This window comes from Rhinolophus sinicus, chromosome 5 (assembly GCF_057876585.1).
Source record: "Rhinolophus sinicus isolate RSI-liver-muscle chromosome 5, RSI-T2T, whole genome shotgun sequence".
Classification (NCBI taxonomy): Eukaryota; Metazoa; Chordata; class Mammalia; order Chiroptera; family Rhinolophidae; genus Rhinolophus; species Rhinolophus sinicus.
In genome coordinates, this window is record NC_142505.1 from 16,908,605 (window position 1) to 16,933,825 (window position 25,221).

General features: G+C 39.5%; 1 protein-coding gene across 2 annotated transcripts in view; it reads right to left on the reverse strand.

Moving 5' to 3' along the window:
- PDCD6IP (programmed cell death 6 interacting protein) overlaps positions 1-13,168 on the reverse strand; it is a 51,053-nt gene extending 37,885 nt beyond the window's left edge. Inside the window, exons 1-3 of one of the 2 annotated variants that reach the window (XM_019727688.3) lie at positions 12,816-13,157; positions 5,135-5,189; positions 3,557-3,626 (exon numbers count right to left, since the gene is read on the reverse strand). In XM_019727688.3, coding sequence (XP_019583247.1) covers positions 3,557-3,626; positions 5,135-5,189; positions 12,816-13,024 — 334 coding nt within the window. In that variant the 5' untranslated portion in view covers positions 13,025-13,157. Of the gene's footprint in view, positions 1-3,556; positions 3,627-5,134; positions 5,190-12,815 lie in introns of both variants that reach the window. The other variant, XM_019727687.3, reaches the window with a different exon arrangement.
- Positions 13,169-25,221: the final 12,053 nt, after the last annotated feature.

The window sequence follows — 25,221 nt, forward strand, 5'->3', positions numbered from 1 at the left end:
CACTCAGCCCACACACTGTGGACAACAGACTGCAGGGAAGCAACGCTGGTGAAAGGAGGAGACTAAACTGCTGCAGTGAGGTGCTGACAGGGTGGTGACTGACTAGAATGGCAGCAGGAGAGGTGCTGAGAGGTGACTGGATTTGGAATGTATTTTAAAGAAAAATCTGATAGGATTTGCTGGTAAATTATTTGGATGTGGGGAATGAAGCAAAATAGTGTCAAGAATAACTCCAAGGTTTCTGACCTAAGCACCCAGGTGCCAGAATTTCACACCAAATTCACGTGAGCGCAGAATGCAGACATTTTCAGAAAAAGGGAATTCAGAAAGTTGACCTTTTCTCAGAAAGTTACTTAAGAATGTATTCTAGCAAAAGAGGAAGACACAATATCCAGAAAACAGTAGCCCTAACCAAGGGAGCAGTAACAGTCCAGGATGTTAGTTATGCAGCAGCTTTATAGAGCAAACAGTCCAGATTCAAGCAAAAAAGAGAAGAGGCCATAAGTGAGACTCTCAGGAAGTAAGGGACTCCAGAGAAATAAATAGTAAGACTGAAAAGTTTAGAAAATCTTGAGAATATGATAAAAGCACACAATGTATATGGTGGTGGAGCAAGTTCTACACACACACACACACACACACACACACACACACACCCAGCAATATAACAAAGTCATGGCTAAATATGAAGCAACTGGTCCTAACACATGACAAAAAGTCAGTGAACTTCAGAAAAAATGAAACACAGTCCAAGCAACAGATACGGGGTCAACTTTTTATATACAAGATACATAAACATTTTAATTGCAAGATATACACACACACACACACACACACACACAATCATCTCAGGCTGTAGTCTGTCATTTTATTTCAACATTTCTCATGTATAAGAGACTTTGTGAAAAAAATTTTTTCTTATAATTAAATCTTATCTTTTTTCCTTTCTGATTTCTATCAGATCTAAACTTAAATCAGGTTTTTTTTTCAAAATAAAAATACTCAATTCTCCTTTCTTCAAAGAGATCTTTTTTCTTAATGTTCAACTCTTCTCTATTTGTACCTGAGCTCTTTTTTTTTCACACTAAGCTTTTCAAAATGAAAATAGCTGTTATAAATAGTTTTTATAAAAGTCAAACAATTGTTTACAAAAACTACAGAAGAAAATGAAAAATCACCCAATACCCTCCACCTCCCAGAGTTACCCACTGTTCATAGCACAGCAGCTCTGAGCTGTAACAGCCTTTTATTCAATATTCCATGGATATAGCTTTAAATGTCAAATAGATATTTACATTATCATTCTTAGTATTCTAAAATTACACAATATTCGAATGAATGAGTAGTTCGTGCTTTATTTAAGAAAGGTATTATTGAAGGACATTTAATTCCCAATATTTGCTAATAGAAATGCCTTGATGGAGTACCTCCTGCTTTATGTATGCTTTTTTTTTTTTTTTTTTGCCTCCCACTTCTTCCAGGAACTTGGATCATCATTTAATCTATCTCACTTAGGTATCTGCTAGTTCTCCTGCCATTGGCTCCCTATTCTCAGCCGACCAGTTTGCTTGTCACAACAGCACTAAAAACTTTTCTTGACCTTGCCTCTCTCTCAGCATAATGCTCCCTTTATCCTAAAATCTTTACTGCAAATTTTCCGAAATAAACAACCCGCATTTGCTGTTTCCATTTCATCACTTCTGTTCCACCCTTCAAACTGATGCAATTTGGCTGCTTTAGCGTGACCTCAGTGAAATTTTTTTCATTGCCAAATCCAGTGACTTCTCCAACCTTACATGACTTGACTTCTGTCAATAATGTTCCAACCGGGATGAACATCAGAGTCACCTGGAAATATTTTCAGATTCTAATTCCAGTGCCTCTCACCTTGAAACTTCCTATTACATCTGGCATTCTGTAACTTTATCCTTAAAGATACCGATGTATCTTTAACATTTCGCCAGGTAATTCTAATGTGAGCCAGGTTTGGAAACCACTGGCCTACATGACTTTGAAAAATCTCCTGGCATTCAAGTCCATGTCTCTATTTTTCCCTGGTTCTTCTGAGATCTGAAAGCTTTTTCTCAACCTCATTCTCAGGACTCTCTTCCACCGTTTCCCCTGAATGTTATATTCTCTAGCTCTGGCTTTCACACTTTTCCCAATCTATACTCTACCAGAGGAGATAAATGTTTTATCATTTAATGATAACTATTCCCAAAACCATGTCTCTACCTCTTTTGAGCTTTAAATCTATTATTTCCAAATGCCAAAGAAAAAATTCTACCCAGAGAAAACAGAGAAAAGTCAAACTCAACCTGTCTATTGAAAGGAATAAATATCTAACGGTCAAACCAAGTTATAAATCTTGAAGTAGACCCTTAACTCTTACTGTTCCCTCTGAATGACAGCAGACCCAGTCAGTTTCACCTCTGAAATGTCTCTCAATCCCATCCCTTCTCCTCTGACCCACATATGTATATACTCCTTGTCTAATTTCATCCATCTCTCACCATTTCTAACTGGTCTGTTTCTTCACAGTTTCTGGAATTAAGCTTTCTGGATTCATATCCAGCTTCATGAAATCCTTACCATATGACCTTAGAAACTTAATCATTCTAAACCAGTTTGCTCAATGGGCTATTGGGGAAGTAAGATAGTCTGTGTAAAGCCCCTTTCACAGTGCCTGGGTGGAATAAGTACTCAATAAATGTTAGCTATGAACATGTAAGCTAGATGAGTACAAAACTCAGGAGCATATTCTTTACAACTCTTCACAGTCTATTTTCCATTGTCTTCACCCTCCGTAATCCCCAACTCAACCTATGGTTTCAAGCCTTAACAATAATTAATAGTAACATGTATATAATTTATCCTGAATAATATTGTTATGTAATAGTATACAGTATATATCCTATAATGCATACGTACTGTAATAATATATTATATATGGTTATATAACACAATATTATAATTTTTCATTGCAGCTACTACCTACTGAGCACTGTTCTAAGGACTTTACATGTATTCATTCATTTGATCCACACAAGAACCCAGTAAGATAAACAGTACTTCACAGTACTAGTCCCCACTTCACACACAAGAGAAAATGAAGACACAGAGAGGTTAACTTGCCAAGTTAAAAAGCTTTCACTCTTACGACCTTTCGTTATAATGTTCTACCTGTAATGTTATTTTCTACCTGGAAAGAACAAATTCATCCTTCAAGGTCTCACTCCAACATTGCTTATTTTCAACAGGAAGAATTAATTTCCTCATCCATGCTCCCCCAAGTCTGTTCACAGACTGATCAACTGTCTTCCCAACCAGCCTGAGTATAACTGTCTTATTCACTTTTATAACTAGGACAGTGCCTGGCAAGGCATAGGCTCTCTACAAATATTTGGAAATTGCATTAAAAGTTGAAATTAAAAAGAAAAAGGAAATGTAAAACATCTTATTACTTAAAAAGAGTCATTTGGAAAGCAATTTTTAAAACCTAAAACAAAGTGTTTAGACCAAGTTTCCTACCATTTTTAATTAAAAAATTACATACCCAACTTTACAGATCCTCCAAAAAGTGAACCTTTATCAAAAGCATCCTTCCAGGTAAATGTCAAGCAGATCTTAATAGAAAAAGAGAAAATGGAAAACTATGTTACCTTCTTGTAGCTCATTAAATATTAAGTCTCTTTCAAAGAAAAACCCATAATGAGGAAAAAGACAAAAGCTTCAACCTGTCTAAAATATTATCTTCTCTAGCCAATCAATTCATTTTCCTGTTTCGTAATTTTTTTTTTTTTCAAATAAAATACTGGCACTAAGTTATTTCAAATGGTCACTCTGCTTCAATAATTGTACATATTGTCTTCTCCAGAAAACACGATCTTATTCATCTTTATTAACACACAATGGGTTGAACAGAATAGGAACTTAATAAATGCTTGTCAAATAAGCCAAGAGAGAAGCACAGGCAGTAAAGTAAGTATTACAGGTTTCCCAGAAGATAAAGTTAAAAACTATTCCATGATGACAAAAGACAATGCTTATCTTTGGTGGGTGGGGTAAAGTAACATTTTATTTCTTGATTTCGGCAATGGTTATACATGTATATTTGCTTTGTGAAGATTCAAGCTATATATACGGTATGTTCACTTTTCTATATATCTGTTATACATGAATAAAGGGTTTACTTAGTAAAACAAAAAACCACATCTCAGGCTTCTAAAATATTCCACACATGAAGGTTTAAAAGAACTTAGCCTCTTTTAAATTATGTATGACAATCTAATTTTCTAACTCTAGATTAATTTTCAATACACACAAAACTAGAAAGAATAACATAATGAACCCCCATATTCCCATCACCAGTTCTACCCTTTTGCCCTTTTTGATTCATCTACCCCACCCCCCACTTTCCCTGCCCATCCACCCCTACCACCCCAAACACACACATACTTTTTTTCCTGCAGTATTTTAAAGCAAATCGCAACATATCACACCTATAAAAACTTTATTACTAGAATATTTAATGTATTTTTCATTTTAAAATTTAGAAATGTTGTAGAAATTAAAGACTTTCAAGGTTCCCAAATAAAACTGTAATCCATCAGCATCTTCACTATCCAGCCTTTTAGAAAAAGTAAAGTTGACATTCTTATACTGTAACATCTAATCACAACAGCACAACATTGTATACAAGTTGTTTACATTTAGGTACTTGTACAATTTTTTAAGTACATAAACTAAGACTAATTCTTTCTGAATTAGATAATTTCCTTAATTCTGTAAGAGCCAAAGGACACTGTAGATTAATCAGTCAATAGGTCTTATTGATATGAAATGCAGTAAAAAAAAAGAAAGAAAGAAAAGAAAGAAAAGCAGTCCAATGCTCTACGTGAGCCCAGAATTGACTGAGGAATGACATGAATAAAGTTCCAGGAGACATTCTTCAAAAAGACATAGATTCATATCAGATGAACCTAAAAGCTTCCAATTTGTATAAAAGTCTCATAAAAACCTAAAGATAGTGAAGAGACACCATTTATTTTAATAAAACAATACCATGGGTGGGAGAAAATGAGTGACTTGCCATTATCATATAATTTTGAAACAAATTAAATAAATGACTTACCTGATTTTCAGAAAATGGGAACTTAGGTTCAATGGCACAGACCTGATCATAGTATCTAAAAAAGAGAGCAAAATTAAAAATTACCAGAGCTCAATATTATACGCATTTATGCAAATACAACCGGTTAAAGAGTATACTAAAATTATTCATGCTTACTTCAAGTGGCCCACAAATAAAATTCAATCAGCCATTTTTAAGTTAATGAACATAATCTTTTAACGTGTAACCCAGGAGCTAAAACGCATGCAATGAAAAAACTGTGAACAAAAACTCATACTCACCACCAAAGAAAAATACTCATCAACTATTATTGCAGGAAATCAAACTATTTCTTAAAATACTATTTTTTATTAGTATAACTGTTTACATCCACTGGGCAAATTAATAGTTCCACTTCTGTCCATTTCCACCACTGCCACACAGTTCACCAAAGCCACTACCCTCCCTTTAAAGGAGACTAATTCAAAAGTTCCCTCACCAGCCTATCTTGTTTTCTCCTCCCTCATTCTTTGCAATCTGCTCTCCACAGAACAGCCAGAAGGATCATCAAACATGAAGCCGTCTTCCCCTCAACAAGATGACCACTGAAGTAGCAAGGGGGGTAAGGGTGTATCCAAGGCCAAGCTTTCTAGCTGGCCTCTCCAATGTCCTCCTTCCCTTATCTCCCTGCCCTGCCATCCCTTCATCAAGGCTATCTTCCCAATGGTTATTTCTGAGGCCAAGTCTTTGGAGGGAGAGGCAACATGTCTGAAACTAAATTTTTGGCTGGCATGGCCATGCGTTTCGTTACAAACGGGAAGAGCTGAGCAATTAAGGAACTACATCAAACATAATGGGAGCCAGGTTTCTATAAGAGAAAGGAGTTACTAATAAGAGAAGGGAGAAGGCTAGAATAAACTTTGTGGCTTTGGACTGGAAATGGAAGTATCAGTGTAAACCCACTTTGTAATACAGTGGAAAAGTAAGTGTGTGTGTGTGTGTGTGTGTGTGTGTGTGTGTGTTCCCTAAATGTATATGCTGAGAGGGTCTAGAAGCAGTAACACCTAGGTAGTACTCAGCATATCTAGTGCCCAGATAAATAATGCTCTGCATTAAAAGGAGCCAGCGCTCCTTAGATAGATAGCTGACTCACCACGGAGACTGAGCAAACTGAAGACTCAAGCCTAAGACATCTTGCTATGCCCAAAAGCTAAGGAAGCACTCAAAAAATAATGAGGACACATCAAAAGGACACAGTCCCCTAGCTTCAGTGGGCTCCCACTAGCGAAGTCTAGAACAATTTAAATAAAATAAATAACAAATCATAACCCATGGAGGAAAACAAGACCACCATTCTGAAGTAAAATAAACAGGTCGCTAGGAAAAGCTCTACCACACTGTACAATGCCAACTAATAAATCTAGAAAAAATAAGCAAGTAAGAAAAATCACCATTTGGTACCTTTCAGAGTATAGTATCCGATTCAGGTAAGATTCATCAATGGATGCTAAAACACGAAAGTCAGATGAAAACAGGATATTATAGTCTGAAAGTATCTCCCCACAAAATACTATTACAACACACTTATTAACTATAAGGTTAAGAAACCTGGCAGACACCGTCTTAACTAAGCAATAAAAGTTACCATTACCAGTAACAGGACAAAGCGACATTCTGTTCTTCCTGATAACATTAAAAAGAACATAGCATCACTCTGGTAGTACTACTGCCCCAAAATGCATTAATCACAAGGAAATATGAGACAAATCCTTAACAAGGGACATTCTACAAAGTAACTAGCCTGTACTCTATAAAAATGTCAAGGTCGTGAAAGATAAGGAAAAACAAGAACTGTTCCCAGATTGAAGAAAACTAAAGAGACAACAACTAAAGGCAACACAGGATTCTGGATTCAATTGTGGACCTGTAAACATTATTGGGAGAACTGACAAATGTTTAATGAAATCTATGGATTAAATGGTAATATTCAACCAACGTTCATTTCCTGATTTTGAAAGTTGTACTGTTGTTATATAGGAGCGTATTCCTGTACTTAGGAAACAAACTCTGAAGTATTAAGCACTCAAACCCTTTAATGGATTCCCACTATTCTTAAAACTACATCTAAAAATGCTGACAAGGTCTAGCATTACCTGGCCATCATTCAACTCTCCAAGCCTCACCTCAGAGGACTCACTATTCATCCTTGTCGCTGAAGTCTATGCTCTCTCCTGGCCCCAGACCTTCACACACGTTTTTCTCTGTACCTAGAAACTTCCCACCACAATTTTCTACCTCTCTTGTCTAGGCTGACATATCATCAGAGAAGCCTTTTCTCATTCACTCGTTCAACAAATAAAAGAAGGCTGACAATTAAGTTCGGGAACTTGTTGCAACGATGTTGCTAACCTTTTTTTGATATAGGAGGGATTCTTCATTATGAATTTGTACCAACTGTACAGTTAACCAAGTTTACTATTTGGAAGTGCTGAAAAGGCTGTGAGAAAAAGTTAGACAATCTGAACTTTCTGCCAACAATTCATGGCTCTTGCATCAGGACAATGCACCAGCTCACACGGCACTGTCTGTGAGGGAGTTTTTAGCCGGTAAACAAATAACTGTATTGAAACACCCTCCCTACTCACCTGATCTGGCCCCCAATGACTTCTTTCTTTACCCGAAGATAAAGGAAATATTGAAAAGAAGACATTTGAATGACATTCAGGACATCTAGGGTAATACGACAGCTCTGATGGCCATTCCAGAAAGAGTTCCAAATTTGCTTTGAAGGGTAGACTAGGGGCTGGCATCAGTGCATAGCTTCCCAAGGGGAGTACTTCGAAGGTGACCATAGTGATATTCAGCGATGAGGTATGTAGCACTTTTTCTAGGATGAGTTTGCGAACTAAATTGTCACACGTAGTATCCTAAGAGCTTACTATGCACCACAGTTCTAGGACATAGGAATTCAGCAGTACGGAAGCATTTTATAATGTGTACCTTTCAGAAGCTTACTGCTAGAGGGATAGACAAACAACATAAATAAGTACAAATATAGTATAGCAGATAGTGATAAGTGCTATGAAGAAAATTAAAGAAATGAGAGGGATAAGGTATGGTATCTTTACATCTTCTACCCTATTTGATTCACAAATTGCAGCAATATTATTAGTGCTAAGATTATCTCAGTATCTTCACCTCAAAACCAACAATCAGAATGTAAGCAATAATTCTGAAGTCAAATAGAACAGTATTTCTTTCCTGGTCTATAAAACACCAGCACTTGGAAAAATTTTCAGAAATTGTGCGACTAGTTCCATCAATTTTATTTTACAAACAAAACAGATATTTCCCCAATGCAACAAACTAAATTTTAACCCACAAAAGGGTGACAGACTGATCTATTTAAAAATTTTACCAAGTCTATATAAATGACTCTTGAGTTAAAGAAAACAAAACTAAAATTACCAACTATTAAAGAATAAATATCTTATGAGAATACAACATATCAAAAATCAGTTGGATGCAGCCAAAAGCAGACTCAGAAAAGACAGTGCTAAAATAAATGTATTAAAAAAACAAAAAACATGAAAAGTTAATCATTCAATACAAAAAGGAAGAAGAAAAAGAAAATAAGTGAATGACAATAGCAGAAAATAAAACAAAACAAAACAGATTTAGTTTGGAAAAAGAAAAATGTGCAAACCTTTAGCAAATCTGATCAAGGAGGGAAAGTCATACATAATATATGAGCAACATTAGGAATAAGAAAAAAAATTGTAACTACAGATTATGGGGAAAATAAAACACTTTGCAAGGACTTCTGTGTGACAGAAAGATATCATAAACACAATTAAGAGACAAGTAACAGATTTGAAAATGAGATTTGCAATATATATAATGGAAAAGGATAAACAGCCAGAAAAGGTAAATAACTCCTAAAAATCAGTGAGGAAAACACAAACAACCTATAAAATGGGCAAAGAAAAAGAACAGGCAATTCACAGAAAAAGAAACTGAAGAGTAAATGGAAGATGCTGGACCTCAGAGAAATCAGGGCACTGTAACCTAAAATAATGTACCATCTCTCATCCATCAGTTGAGCAAAAAGCAATAACCTGAATTATTAATCAGCGAGTATTAGGAAGGACATGGAGGTAAAAACAAATAAACAAAAAAACAAACTCACAAATTCCTGCTGATGGGAATGTAAATTGATACAACCACATGTGGAGAGTTGAAAAATGCAGATACCCTCCTCTTCCACTTAAAACAAATTGCTGCACAAACACCCTTTTCTGCTTCCTCCCAAAATTCCACTAAAAAAAGAAATTAAAAAGATAAAAATTCACAAGGACCAAAAGAATGGGAAAGGGCACAACAGCATACAAGAGGTTTCAGTGACATTTTCTAAGGGGTGAAAAGTGAATGAAGCATAGAAAGCCAAAATTCTAACTGCCTAAAGGGAAGTGAGCTAACAAAGCATGAGCCAAATCATGCCAGAGAAGCCAGAAAGGGTCTGAATTAAGAAGCGCGAGGTACCACTCACTGAAGGCAGGAATTCAGTGTGAGGGTGGGAAGAGAAGGTGTGGTGGAAAAATCTTTGAAAGAAACCTTCAGGCTACCAGATCCTCTACCCAGAGCGTAGGTTTACTCCCAAGAAATGTTAGGGATGTGAAGCGCAGCTCAGGTGGTGATGAGCACAGCTAAGTGGGGCGGATGGGGACTGAGGCTACTTGCCTGCACGTTCTGTCTCCTTCCTTCCTAACAGCACCCCAGATTTCAGCTGGGTATGTGGCTGCCTTTAATAAAAATTCCTTTTCCTATCCTACCCTTCTATGAGATGTGGACATTCGTAATGTCAGTAATATATATACAGAGTATTGCGGGGCAGTTTCCAGGAAACATCCGGAAGGCCGAGCCCTATGCCTCCCTTCTCTTCCTCTACCCCACTGTCTGAAACTTGAGCCTGACTGCTATCTGGACCCTAAGGACAAAGAGTCCAGGTTTTGCAGAGCAGATAGCTGGAGGGAGCCCGAGCCCAATAAACTTCACAGAACCACTATACCAGCCCTAGACTACCAGAACTACCTACCTACCAACTTTTTACAGGAATAAAATCATAGTTTAACTCACTGATAATTTGAGATCTATCACATGCAGCTGAATAAAAACCTAATACAGGCGCCACTCTAAAAATAGATATAAAAGATTGCACACGTAATTGTTGAGATCCCCAACCTCCACTCCCCCGATCAAATTTCAGAAAGTTGATAACTAGGCTTTTTCATGGAAGTAGACTGGAAGCTTTCTCTCTAAAGAAACTAATCGCCACAAAAGACACAGACGATGCTATCTGGAGTTTCCCCCAAAAAAACCAGCAGGTTCCCCTCTGATCACCCTAGAGTAAAGCTCACCATTTGCTAAGGCTCTTCTAATTAACTTATAGTCAAAGCCACTTCATAAAGCATGATGTTCATTCTCAATATCATACACATAAATGTATATTTCTGGAAATTTTAACAGAGCATCTACATGTTAGTAAAAATAAAAAGGCAAGTCCATTACTGGACCTGTTTGCAGAGCTATGTATTTACCAAGCTAGCTTCTATTCTTTAGAAATTAGCTTACCCCTCCTTTATGAAAATTGTATTTAAAAGTTAAAATACAATTAAGTTAAAAATGTGTTAATTAATGTTCAGTTTACACAATTATCCAAAAATAATTATTAAAAGATATTCTGCTTGATTGAAATGAACATCTCACAAATGTTTTTTACAGCATATGTACCTAAAGAACTTTTGTACACACCTCCACTATAAAATTTAATAGATAGTAGTCTATTAGCTCACCCTAACCCCACTAGAAGAGCAAGAAGTGAAAAAAAAGTAGTTGTTAACGAATGCGCTAGGAGAAGATAATATGGCGATGACCAAAGAAACATGGTAGCTTCAAAGAGACTATCTCTGTAACAGCCCTAGTACCTAGGAACAGTTCTCACAGTTATGCCTGGGAAAAGAAAAAAGGAATCAACAAATAAATGACGTTTTAAAGTTCACAGGAAAACCCCATCAAAACTACAATCCACTATTCTCTCGACTGTTGGTCTCAAATCCATGCACCAATTGTCTCTGAAGACTCCAAGCTCTTTAAGGGTTGGGACCAAAACAAACCTAATCTATTCAACAAGATTGTCATCATACTACTCAATACACTCGTGCTTTTTTAACACTACTAATGGAAAATCCTCACTGAATGCTATTCATGTCTACATAAAAACAGCTTTGGAGAAATTTTTTTTAAAGTGTATTAATTCTAAAGAATGTGTAAGTATCCCTAACTTAACTTTTAAAAAATGCTTATACTAAGTGTCATATAATGATCTTTAGAACCCAACAGTCTTATCTTTAAAACTGACATCAAGAGGTCATAATCCCTCTGAGCAATCTATTCGATATGCTCCTTTGGGGGAACCATCTCTTCCCGAGTCCATATTGCTTTGATCTCGGAGGATGAACAAGTTAAACCAGTTGAGTGACTCAGACAAGGGAATTAAGTACATTTTCCACCATCATACATGGGCACAAGCCAACCCAATCAAAGGCCTCCCATGGACTTCCACCAGAGCTAAGGAGAAAAGCACTCTTATGTATGATTCTGAGTATTACAGGCTGCAATTACAGTGGAGCTGCCAGAGGCCATGTCTCCCAATACAGGAACAAACCTAAGAGGGAATCAACAAGGAATCAAGAGAGTATCTCCAGCGACGCCTAAAGCTAAGGAAGCAAAAGTCCTGGACTTTTCAGTCACTGGAACAAATAAGTTAGTTTAACTTGAGCTTCCCTTACATCCTAATACAGTTGTATTTCTCCTGTGAAACAAGAATGTTACACACAGGAAATGAGATCATTTAACAAGGCAGTCCAAAGAAATTTTTTAACTATAAAGTGCTATAAAAATGTTCTGCTAGCCTAACTGGAAAGAACCAGGCAAGAACTCTTATTAAATACAGCATGAGCTCAATAAGCTTTTACTAAAATAACGAAATTTGCTCCATTATGTGCATACCTGTTTGTGAACAAACTGACTGTAAGCAACTTGTCTTGAAGGTTCTATTATGTCACTCAAATTTGATTTCAAAAAATTGTAGCTCCTAAACTTTGGACTTCTCAATCTGTCACTTGATTATAATGAACTTAGGAAGAGGGCTCATTTCAAGCGGACAAAAATAGACATTTATTTATTCCAGTGTCTCAATTCTCCCACTTCCCTTAAGCAACTACTATTTTGACATCTAAATCTGGCCAAGAAAGTCTTAAGACGGTGATGCAAAACCGGGGGGAAGAGGGGAGTCTCAGAGACACCACCACCCCCCCAATGAAAACAAAAATGAAGAACACTAGTCCTGGGTACATGTGGCAAGAGAGAGAGTTTGTGGCAGACCGTTCCCCCCAGGTATCCGGATCTACCGAGCGCCAGTGGATCTAGGGCGGGGGCGAGCCGGCCAGACAAGCAGGCAGTCAGCGGTGGCCAGCGGTGCAGCTCCGCTCACCAGGAAGGAATGCGGCCACACCTACGGCCCCACCAACGCAGGGCGGGGCGGCCGGACCGGGCCGTGGGTGTGAGAGGGAAATAGGACGAGCGAAGGAAGGAAGTGGGGCGGCAGGCTGCACACAACCTCCCGCGCCCGGCCCAGGCCCACCTCAGGAGCGTCTCCAGCGCGCCCTCATGCTTGTCCAGCGGGCGGCCGAGCGCGGCGCGGCGCAGCTTGTTGAGCTCCTCCGCCGCGCGGCAGTACTGGGCCTGCTCCTCCCCGCCGCTCGGGTACGTCTGCTGGATGAATTTCACCAGCGGCTTGGCCAGGTCCACCTCCGAGGTCTTCTTCAGTTGTACCGAGATGAACGTCGCCATGGCGAGCACCTCGATCGCCTTCCGGCCAAATAAACTGCAGGACAGCGACGAGGCAGGGGAGCGCGGGACACCGGCGAGCAGACTGGCGGACCCACCGGCTGACGGACGTGCGCTCGGCCTGCGATTCGGTCCGGCCACTTCCGGGAGCTTCCGCGCAGGCGCCCTCGGCGCACCGCCCGCTGTCACGTGAGGGAGTCGGGCTGGGAGCTCAGCTCACCTGGGCCCTGCTGGGCCTTGGCTGCGCGATGAGGTCCTGGCTTTCTTCGCAGGTGGCATTCTCCCCTTCCTCCTTACTGCCGCGATGGGTGAACAGACACGTTCACTTAAAAGTAACCATTCCTCCACTCGAACATCTCCGAGCGGTACCCCTGTTATAATATATACCACCCGCGAGAGTTTGCAGGGACCTACGCAAGACCTTATAGCCTCAGGGTTATTGTGACCTATGGTAGTTCATTCAGCGGACTGCTGTGTACAACCACTGAGTGCATAATAAGCCTACAAGGCAAGGTCCCAGCACTGTGCAGTTTACACTTAAGATAAAAACGCAGATACGAAAAAAGTATGGTACAAAAACAGGTTTTGTCATGCGGGGTGTCAGGCAGGGTCTCTGGTCCTGCTTCCCACATAAGAACGCAGGATAGGGTGAGGCCAAAAAGGAACACAACACCCACGGAGCCATACATAGGGGAGTCATACCACTATATTCCCGCTGATGGCACTAGTCTCACTGGAGGCTGGAGTCACATTACCTGCAACCTGCTGTCCACTACTCCGCAACCCGCCGTGCTAACTGCAATCCGCGCTTGCCAGCCACCATCTTCTTGCTAGCCCCTATTTACTGCTAGCGTAGCCACAGCAGTTACATTAGTGGCCAGTGGCTCACTGGTTACAGCTGACGGCCAACTAGCCATAGCTGATGGCCATCCAATCACAGTTGATGGCCATTTACTACCTGAGCCAGCACCTTTCCACGTGAGGCCGAGAGCCTGGAAACTGCACTCCTGGCTCTATCCCCACATTCCACCCCTACAGGGTCTCGCCTCACAATCTACGCAACAAGAGTCTTCCGTGAGGGGCCCTGTGCGAGGAGCCTGGAGGTGAATGCAATATCCTGGACACAGCCAGGCTCACTGGGCACAGCCAGGGTTTCTCAGGGCACCACCAGTCTTTCTGGGCACAGCCAGACTTCCTGGGCTTCTTAGGGTATCACCAGTCTCCCCGGGCACAGCCAGGGCCTCTCAGGGCACTGCCACTCTCTCTGGGCACAGCCTGACTTCCTGTCTACACCCAGGGTTTCTCAGGGTACCACCAGTCTTTCTGGGCACAGCCAAACTTCCCGGGCAAAGCCAGGGCCTCTCAGGGCACTGACACCCTCTCTCTGGGCACAGCCAGACTTCCTGGGCACAGTCTCAGAGCACCACAAGTCCTTCTGGGCACAGCCAGACTTCCTGGGCTTCTTAGGGTACCACTAGTCTCCCCGGACACAGCCAGGCTTTCTCACACATTCTTCATGGTGGCTGGTCGAGACACAAAAGCAAACATCTGCCAGTTCCACTACGTGGTGGTACGTTCTCAAGCAAACAGTCAAGCGGTCCATTAAATTAGGGATAGAAGGCAATTCCCCATAGTCCATAGTCATTCGCCAGGGCTGTCCTGGGGGTGAGGGACAACCTTGATCTTACCCTCATCTCCCACGGAGAACTTAGCAAGCCTTTCCTCCTGGGACTACAAGTTCTGCATCCAGGCTGCCTCAGCAAGAACTTCCCAGTCCACAGGGCCGCAGCGACCTTCGCTTTCTCTGGCCTATGCTGGTTGGGGAACCGTCCACGTCTTTCCACTCCTCCACGGGGATCCAGCTCTCCGGCAGCTGCTCCTCCTGGTCTCCCTGAGACTGAGTGTTCATACGGACAAACTGCTCCACCACACTTCGGAGAGATTTGGCTGGCACTGTACCCTGCTCGCTGCGCCATGTGTCATGCAGGGTGTCACACGGGGTCTCTGGTCCCGCTCCCCACATAAGAATGCAGGATAGGGTGAGGCCAAAAAGGAACACCCACAGAGCCATAGATAGGGGAGTCATACCACTATATTCTCACTGATGGCACTACAGTTTCACTGGAGGCTGGAGTCACATGACCTGCAACCTGCTGTTCACTACTCTGTAATCCACAACCCGCACTCCACCGTGCTAAATGCAATCCACACTTGCCAGCCACCATCTTCTTGCTCGCCCCATTTTCTGCTGGCATAGCCACAGCAGTTATATTAGTGGCCAGTGGTTACAGCTGACAGCCAACTAGCCACAGCTGATGGCCATCCAATCACAGTTGATGGCCATTTACTACCCAAGCCAGCACCTTTCCACGTGAGGACGAGAGCCTGGAAACTGCACTCCTGGCTCTGTCCCCACAGGATTCTTGGGATATAGGATATTAGGGTCCCTTGGAAGAACCTAATTGAAACAGGATAATTAAAGAAGTCTTTTCTGAGAAGGTAAACTTAAAAGGATTTTCAGTTTGAAAAAAGACTTGACATTAGAAGAAGGGAAGACTGGCAAAGGAGAACATCCCAGAGCAAGGGGTAGCAAGTGGAAAGGCCCTAGGGGGCAGCATTTTCCATCTCCAGGGTGTTGAAGCAAAAAATTACAAAGCAAGTAAAGAATGGAATGAAATAAATTTGGAAAAGTAAGCAAACGTCAAATCATTCAGAAACTTGTATGCCAAATTAAAGAATTTGTATTGTAGAATAAAGCAAAGGAAACTATAAATGGCATTTAAGCAATAGTGACATTATACAATTAATGTTAAAAGGACACCCTGTGCATCAATCTGATATTGTATCTCTTGATAGGATGTAGTATGAACTATACAGTATCTTCTGTGATATATTCCAGGCAAAAAATGTTTAACTTGAATCTATCCAAACTTTGCATCTAACACAATTTATAAGAAACACAGGAGGGTAAAAGAACAAAGTAAATGATACCATAGGAAGTAACCAAACAAATCCGGAAGGTAAAAAACATTCTACAGGCTAACTGGCCCTTCTTCAACAACTTATTGTTATGAAAAAAGCCACTGTTCTATGAAAAGAATTTTAAGAGTCTAGATTGAATCCTGGATTGAACAGACCACCTATAAAATGCATTTTCAGGACTCTTGAGGAAATGTAAATATAAATGGACTGAGTATAAGATGAAAATGTATTGCCATGGAAGGTGGAGATCATTAACTGTAAAGAGCAAGTCACAGAACAGTATATATGTTACAATATCCCATTTTGGTTACAAAATGCATGTGTGCTTTTATGTGCTATGAAAAAAAGATCTAGAAGGATTATACCCTAAAGTGCTAGCAGTTGTAATCTTTGGAAGCAGAAATGTATATTTTTATTTTCTTTATATTTGCCTATCTTTTTATGTAATTTTTAAGGCATACACACTACTTTTATTATAAAAGTTTATTTTACCAAATTTTTAAAAATTTGTTTTAATCAAAATATTCTAGGTTAAAGTAAAATAGCTATTCTGGCTGCTGTATAGAGAATGCATTAGAGGAAGGCAAAATGGAAGCTGGGAAGCAAATCATGAAATAGATGTGACACGAGATCATGAAAGCTAACATTAACAGGAGTGAGCCAAGTCGATATATTTTTTAGTTAAACATTGGAGAATTTACTGATAAACAAGATAGGAAGGCGAAGGAAAGGAAGTGATCCAGGATGGCTCCCCATGTTCAGGCCTGCACATCTGAGTGGTTGGTGGAATGATTTAGTGATACTATAAGGAAAACTGATGGATAATCCACTGATGGGGCTGGGGATGGAGAGTATTTATACCCAAGCTTTCAAATGGAGGCATTAAATTGACAGTTGGGTATGAGATGAGAACTCCAGGAGGAGGCCTTGTTTGGGAATAAACAGTTTGCATACAAATTATTTTTAAGCCCCTGGAACTATAAAGGAACACAATGAAATAGAAATAGGTCAAAAGCTATCAGGAAATACAGCATCAGATTCAGTGTCTTTTGCAACAGAAGAAAATAGAGTATCTTGTAGGTTGGTTGACTGGACTGATCCATTGGGGAGAGAATGAAGAGTCAGAAGATCCGAAGATAGCCAAAGGAGCAAAGTGCATGGTAAAAGGAGAGGAAAGGGTAACCAGAGCAGGGAGGATACAAGGGAAGGGATTAACTGTCAGAAAGATGAGAATTTTGTCAATCGTTGAGGCAGATGGAGGGAAAAAGGAAATGAATGTAGATGTGATTAATTTTGTGGCATTGATCAAGAGAAGATTAAGACAATCCTATGTGATGGAACTTAGAAAAAAATACACACTCCTTAACATAGCATGATCTATCTCTGCATAGCTCTTCAATTTAATATTTCACCACTTGTTCCTCATTTATTACTGCCCAGTCATATGGGTCTTATTTTAGTTTTTCAAACTCAGGAAGATCTTTCTTTGCTCATATGACCAAGAATACTTCCCCCTGCATAGTTCTGTTGAAATGTCTGCCCCCCATGATGCCATCTACAGTGGATTCCCCACTCAGCCTTTGTTTATTTCCTTCATAGCATTTATCCTAACTTGCAAGTATTTTGTTGATTTAATTTAATTTTTACCTTTATTAATTAGCCACAGGCCAGCGGCCAAAAGAGGATGGTATATTAGGATAGGCTGGCTCATGGTCTTATAATAATCAATTTCAAAATCTCAGTTTCTTAACATAATAAACATTTGTTTCTTGCTCACACAAAGTCTAATGGGACAGGCAACTGTCCAGGAGAGCTGTCCTCCAAGTGGTGTCTCAGTAATCCAGACTAGTTTGATCTTGTAGTTTAGCCATCTCCACATGACACCCCATGGTCAGAGGGGAAGAGGGAATTCATAGCACCAAACAGCAGCTTTTCACTGCACTAGGTCTCTCACATCCCTCACATTTCAATGGCTAGACCTTTGACTTGGCCCTGTCAAAATGCAGTGGAACTGGGAAGGGTAGTTTTCTGTATCCCTGGGAAGGAAGGGAGAATTGGATGTTGGGGAACACTAGTGACACATTCCAAGAATGAGTTTCACTACTTCCACACTTGCAAAGAGTATCACTGATTCCCCATCTGTGTATTGGAACTTCATAAATTATGTTCTTAGAATTTATTCTCAGTGTAATATTTTGGTGGATATTAAATCCATAGATTTTCCTCCTTGATAATCCCTATTTGATGGGCCCAACCTTACCCGCATTGATTGAACCAATGGAAATAATTGTCTCTCTGGAAGGACAGAACCCTGCTGGTAACAGCTTTCAGTTTCAAAATAGAGTTTTCCAAGTCTATGTTGACACAACAGCCTGAAAGAAAGCACTTGTGATTTTTGAAGGAGCCAATCTTTCTTGAGGAGAAAAGAGGCTTACAGAAGCCAAGTCCAGAAGACTATAGTAGTTTTTACAATGAATGAGAGAATAAATAGGACAAGGATTTGATGTAAGGAAAGTTCCTGTAATGCAAGAAAGAAAGCCCTTGGATGCTAAGAGGAAGAGTCTGAGAGAAAGTGAAGGGCAAAAGGTAAATGAAGTGTCCTCACTTGCTTACTCCACACTCTCAGGGTAAACCTAGAATGTTGGGCAGGTGGGGTGCAGGGGACAGCCTAGAGGGATGGAGGTGTGGAATAGAAACACTCAAACAGACTTGATGAAATCAAGAACATCAATGATGTCCCTATACCATGTCACCTGGGGAGATACATCCTAGGTAAGGAATGGAAAGGGGGGAGTGGTGTTAGAGACACTGTTGGTTTTTTTTGCAACATGTAATAGAAAACTATTTGTCTCTTATTCTGTTTGCATATTTAACTTTTTAAAAAACAAAACAAGAAATGAATGCAAAAAGAGAAAATTACCCATTTTTCACATGTGGGTATGTAGATTTTGCCTGCATGGCATCAAAAATTGTAAAGAGAAATAGGGAAACTGTTATGCCTTTTATTTAGAATTACTCCCTACCTAAGTTCATTCTCATCCCATTTACTGCTGATCATATTTCCATCAGTTGCCAGCTCACTAATACCATTCACAGCTATTTAAATAACTACTGCCCTTTTCCACCAGTGTCTCTCTTAAATGAGAGTCATTTTGGTTGGGTAAGATAACTTCTGAGAATAAATATAAGCATTATTTTGGAAAAAAAAAATGCTTTATAGAGTAGAAATAAATATTTCTGGAGAGCTGGAAATGAAGATTGTGACATTGAGGTCAGTTTCAAGACTCTTATTTTCACTAAAATCCAATATTTCTTTTTAAGTATTTCAAGTTGAAAGGGGAGCACCATCACTCTCTCACCCTGACTTTTGTTGTTAATTTGCTTTTAGAGTGACATAAGCATGTTTCTTTCTTCTGTTACCTCAGGCATACATTATCTGTTTCAGATTCAGGGAGCAGTAAAAAAAAAAATGGTTATTAGTGTCTCTTCATAATAAATACACTTGAGTTTCCATGTAAGAAATTGTATATGCATATATACAATATGCATATATATAGCATATATGTAGTTTCATTTATCTTTATTTATTTAATCTTTATGGTCGTATATTAAAAACCAAACCCTGTAAGCTCAGAGTACAAAGGAAAGTATCAATAACATTTGGATTATGATACTAAGTCATTCAGCAAATATCTCTTGAGCTTCCACTGTGTACCCAGCAAAATTTAAATCAAGAGAATTGTGTGACCAATCTGTCATCTATTGCATATATTTACAGAGGTCTTGATTCCACCCTCATAGAGGATAGTTCAGGAGCTGGTTCATAGGAAGAGGTCTAGGAGAGCAGTTCAGGAAAGTTCTACCATGGCACTGTGCTACGTGATCTTCAAGAGTAGCCACCCTGATCGAAGCAGGCGAATGAAGAGCTCCAGAGGAAGATCCCATAGAGAAAAAAAGAGATTGGCAAGATTAGATAAAATACCTGACATGATGGAGCTTTTAGAGAAAAATAAGAATTATTATAAAAAAGAAGAAAAGAAAGACAGTGACACTCTAAGAAAAACAAAAGACTATGCAAGTAAGGAAATAAAATCATAGGACATAGCTTGGTATGGTGTTAACAAAATTTACAGTCATAGTAAACACTAATTTTTTAAGGTGGTGTCCACCCGGTTTCTTCCTGGAAAAATAACTATTTTCTCATTGTAATGAACAAGTAATGTATGGGAATATACTTTGCGACTATATAAATATATCATTCCTCATTAAACTGTTTTCCACTAGTTTTTACATCCTTTGATGATTCTTGCCTGAATTTATTATTTCAATGATGGCTGCAAAATGGTAATTTTCTTCTCCATCATTCCTCCTCTATTTATTACTTAGTATTATTCTATAAGGAAGAGTTTTCCTTTCTCTCCCATTTATTTATTCATTCATTTGTGTATTTATATCAGCATGGACCATAGATTTTTTTCAGTAGATCATAATCCATTACTATCATTTATTTTGATGCTCTATTTTATCCAACATTTGGCCAATGGGAGCACATTTAGGCTGGCTCCTATGTACTTTTTCCTCCAACATTTTAATTTTTAAAATTTCAAACACAGCAAAGAATTTTACACTAATACCTACATACCTACCACATAGATTCCAACATTAACATTTTAGCATCACACATATCTATCTTTATAGCTTATCTGTCTAATTATCCCTCTAACCATCCATCCATTAATCTGTCTTTTTGGATCCATTTCACAGTACATTGCAAGCATCAGAAAGGAAAAATAGAATAAATAACTTGATTGGTAAATATTAATAGATAGGAGTCAAAAGATATTATTTAAATGATATCAACAAATGTCACTTAAAGTTGACAAGTCAAAGAGCAGAAGGAAGCAAGGAAAAATGAGACGAAATTAAGAAAAAGGCATTAGTATAAAGGTAACCACTAAAACAAAAACATAGAGACGTCATCAAAATGGCGGCGTGAGGTGAGCCTCTGTAAAGCTCCCCTGGAACTTACAACTAATCAAACAACAATAACTCCACAAAGGACTCCCTGCACAGCAGACAGGCAAGATGAAGAGGCCCACTACTGAATTCACCTAAAGGTGGGTGAAACGCGTGAGCGGGGGAGGAGGGAAGGGAGAGTGCGGAGACAGAGACGCGTGGTCTCAGGACGCAGACCCAGCTCAGTGCTCCGAGCTCGCTGCTTCCCGGAGCTACCGCAGCTGCGGGAGAGGTAAGAACTCAGACTGCTAGGGCTCCGCTTATGGCCCACAGGGCTGAGGGGGCAGCATATAACACGGCTGAACCCAACACTCACGGCAGAGACCTTGGAGAAAAGACTGAGGGAAGAAGGCTGAAAACGGTGGTTTAAGCCCGCACTGCCGAGCAGAGAACAGAAGCCTTAGGCACTGAGACTAGCCGCCCCCTCCCTCCCCTCCCAGAGCTCGCCCGCTCCCACCTGCCCGGTGCTAGAAGCGAAACAGTAGCAGTGTCAGATCAAAACAACAGAATATTTGCTGTTTTGAGAACTGTGGGCCGCAAACACAAATTCGCAGCCCAACTAGCTCCAGCAAAGGGGAGGGAGCTGTGGAAGCAGGACCGGCTGTGGTGGTGGTCGCCGCCATTGCTCTGGGCCACCTCTCACAACTCACCCCGCCCCTGGCCCCACCTATCTGGGCGATCCCTGCAGGAGTAAACAGAACTGCTGAAACTTATGGGCTCTGAATCTGGTGCAGGAAGAGCTTTGGAACTTCAAAAGCTCTCCGCATACCCACACGGACACTGCGCCCTGTGACCCAGGCGAACTATTAACAGAGGAGAAGCCCGTCTCCCAGGGAATCCCCGCATTGTGTGAGAAGCTGGAATAGTGCAGAGAAAACATATATAAAAAATAATTCCGTTTGCAATTGCAGCAAAAAGAATAAAATACCTAGGAATAGGCTTATCCATGGATGTGAAGGACCTGTATGCCGAAAACTATAAGACATTTTTGAAAGAAATTGAACAAGACACAAAGAAATGGAAAGACATTCCGTGCTCATGGATTGGAAGAATCAACATAGTTAAAATGGCCATATTACCCAAAGCAATATACAGATTTAATGCAAGCCCCATCAAAATCCCAATGTCATTTTTTTAAAGAAATAGAACAAAAAGTCATCAGATTTGTTTGGAACCACAGAAGACCCCAAATAGCCAAAGCAATCTTAAGAAAAAAGAACAATACTGGAGGTATCACACTCCCTGACTTTAGCTTGTACTACAGGGCTACAATAATCAAAACAGCATGGTATTGGCAGAAAAACAGACACATAGACCAATGGAATAGAATTGAGAACCCAGAAATAAAACCACATAAATATGGACAGATAATTTTTGACAAAAAAGCTAAAAACATGCAATGGAGGAAAGACAGCCTCTTCAATAAATGGTGCTGGGAGAATTGGATAGCCATGTGCAAAAGAATGAAACTGGACTGCTATCTGTCACCACATACCAAAATTAATTCAAAATTGATCAAAGACTTAAGCATAAGACCTGACACAATAAACTGCATAGAAGAAAACACAGGTACTAAACTTATGGACCTTGGGTTCAAAGAGCATTTTATGAATTTGACTCCAAAGACAATGGAAGTAAAAGCTAAAATAAACAAATGGGACTATATGAAACTTAAAAGCTTCTGCACAGCAAAAGAAACCATCGACAAAATAAAGAGACAACCAACTGAATGGGAGAAGATTTTTGCAAATAGTGCCTCCGATAAGGGGCTAATATCCAAAATATACGAGGAACTCATGAAACTCAACAACAAAAAAATAAACAACCCAATTGAAAAATGGGCAGAGGACCTGAAGAAACATTTCTCCAAAGATGACATACAAATGGCAAATAGACATATGAAAAAATGCTCAACATCACTAATCATCAGAGAAATGCAAATAAAAACCACAATGAGATATCACCTCACCCCAGTCAGAATGGCTATCATCAACAAGACAAATAGTAACAGGTGTTGGAGAGGCTGTGGAGAAAAAGGAAGTTGGTGGGAATGCAGACTGGTGCAGCCGTTATGGAAGGCAGTGTGGAGGTTCCTCAAAATATTACGAATAGAATTACCATATGACCCAGCAATCCCTCTCCTGGGTATCTACCCAAAAAATCTGAAAACATTGATACATAAAGACATGTGTGCTCCAATGTTCATTGCAGCTTTGTTTATGGTGGCCAAGATATGGAAACAACCAAAATGTCCTTCGATAGATGAATGGATAAAGAAGTTGTGGTGTATATACACAATGGAATACTATTCGGCGGTAAGAAAAGATGATATAGGAACATTTGTGACAGCATGGATGGATCTTGAGAGTATAATGCTAAGTGAAATAAGTCAGACAGAAAAAGCAGAGAAACATATGGTTTCACTGATATGTGGTATATAAACCAAAAACAACAAAAGAACAAGACAAACAAATGAGAAACAAAAACTCATAGACACAGACAATAGTTTAGTGGTTACCAGAGGGTAATGGGGGAGGGGAGTGGGAGATGAGGGTAAGGGGGATCAAATATATGGTGATGGAAGGAGAACTGACTCTGGGTGGTGAACACACAATGGGATTTATAGATGATGTAATACAGAATTGTATACCTGAAATCTATGTAATTTTACTAACAATTGTCACCCTAATAAACTTTAAAAACAAACAAAAAATACATATAAACTTGCCTAAACACTAAAAGAAAATTAAGAAGAGCAAACAGACCACATGGAGAAAAACAATAAAAATAACAATACATTCAGTAAATATAGCACAGAATGATACAACAAAATTGAGATCAAACATAGCCATCATATAATAAATGTTTAAATATAAATAAATGTTAAATCAATCATTGAAAGAAAAAGACTTAGATTGACTCACAAAGAAAGCCCAAATGTGATAGATTATAAAATTGGCCACAAATTCTTCCCCTCCCTTCATCTATGACTTTGCAATGTGACATTGTAGATCTTCCTCTTCAGGAAGTGGAGTCTATTTCTCCACCCCTGAGGTCTGGGTTATTGACATGAATTGGTTTGGCCAATGGGGCATTACCAAGTGTGATGCTAGCAGACACTTCAATTATCAGGGCTTGTCCCCTCTTGGTTGCACTTGAAACCCTGTGACCTCTGTGTGTGTAGTCTAGCCTGCTGGATTATGAAAGACACAAGACTCAGTCATTTCCCTAGTCCTAGCCAACAATCTGCCAATTCTCAGACATGTGAATAAGGCTATCTTAGATCATCCAGCCATCAGCCAACACCCAGCTGACGTCATACATATGAGCAAACCCATCAGAGATCAGCTGAAACAGCATAGACCACAAATGCCCAGCCAACCTACAGAATCATGAGCTAAATAAATGGCTCTTGTTTTAAGCCACCAAGTTTTGATATGGTTTGTTATGCAGCAAAAGCTAACTAATACACCATCATTATAGTACACACAAGCAATGCAACCTAAAACAAAGTGATTCAGAAAGGGTAAATAGAAAGGAGTAGACAAAGATATACCAGAAAAATGGTAACAATTAGAATGCAGATATTGTTTCCTTGATATCAGACAATTTAAGCCAAAAAGACTTTTAAATATGATTAAGGATACTTTATAATGCTAAACGATAAAATTATCCAGAAAACATATTGTAACTAAAGGCTACAATTAAAAGTTTTGAATAACTATGTATTAGATAACCTGAAATATCTATGTACCAAATAATACAGCAACCACCATCACAAAAAAAGAACCTACAAGATTAAATTTCCAACTAATAATTTGAAATCTTTCGGTAAATGTGGTCCTAGTCACAGACTTTGCTGTGTTTCTTCATTCTCCCTTTAGTGAGGATTGAGGCAACAAAAAGAATGACAACAACTTTCTTAGTTTAATGGAAAAGTCCTCAAGAGATTCAACCCTTATTATTGTACTCCAGTTCCTCTGAGTAGCTAAGTGAATCAAAAGGAATATTGCTCAGGGATGATCCAAAGAAGATACATCTGGAAACAAGGTACGTGAATTAAGTCTTCTCTTAATAATAATGTGTAATTCTAACCTCATTATGAGAAATGTGGCCTTGCAAATTGTAGGGCAGATGAGAAATTAGATATCTTCCACTTTGTGTTTAGGCTATACTTTATAAATATTAATGTTTGTCTGAGA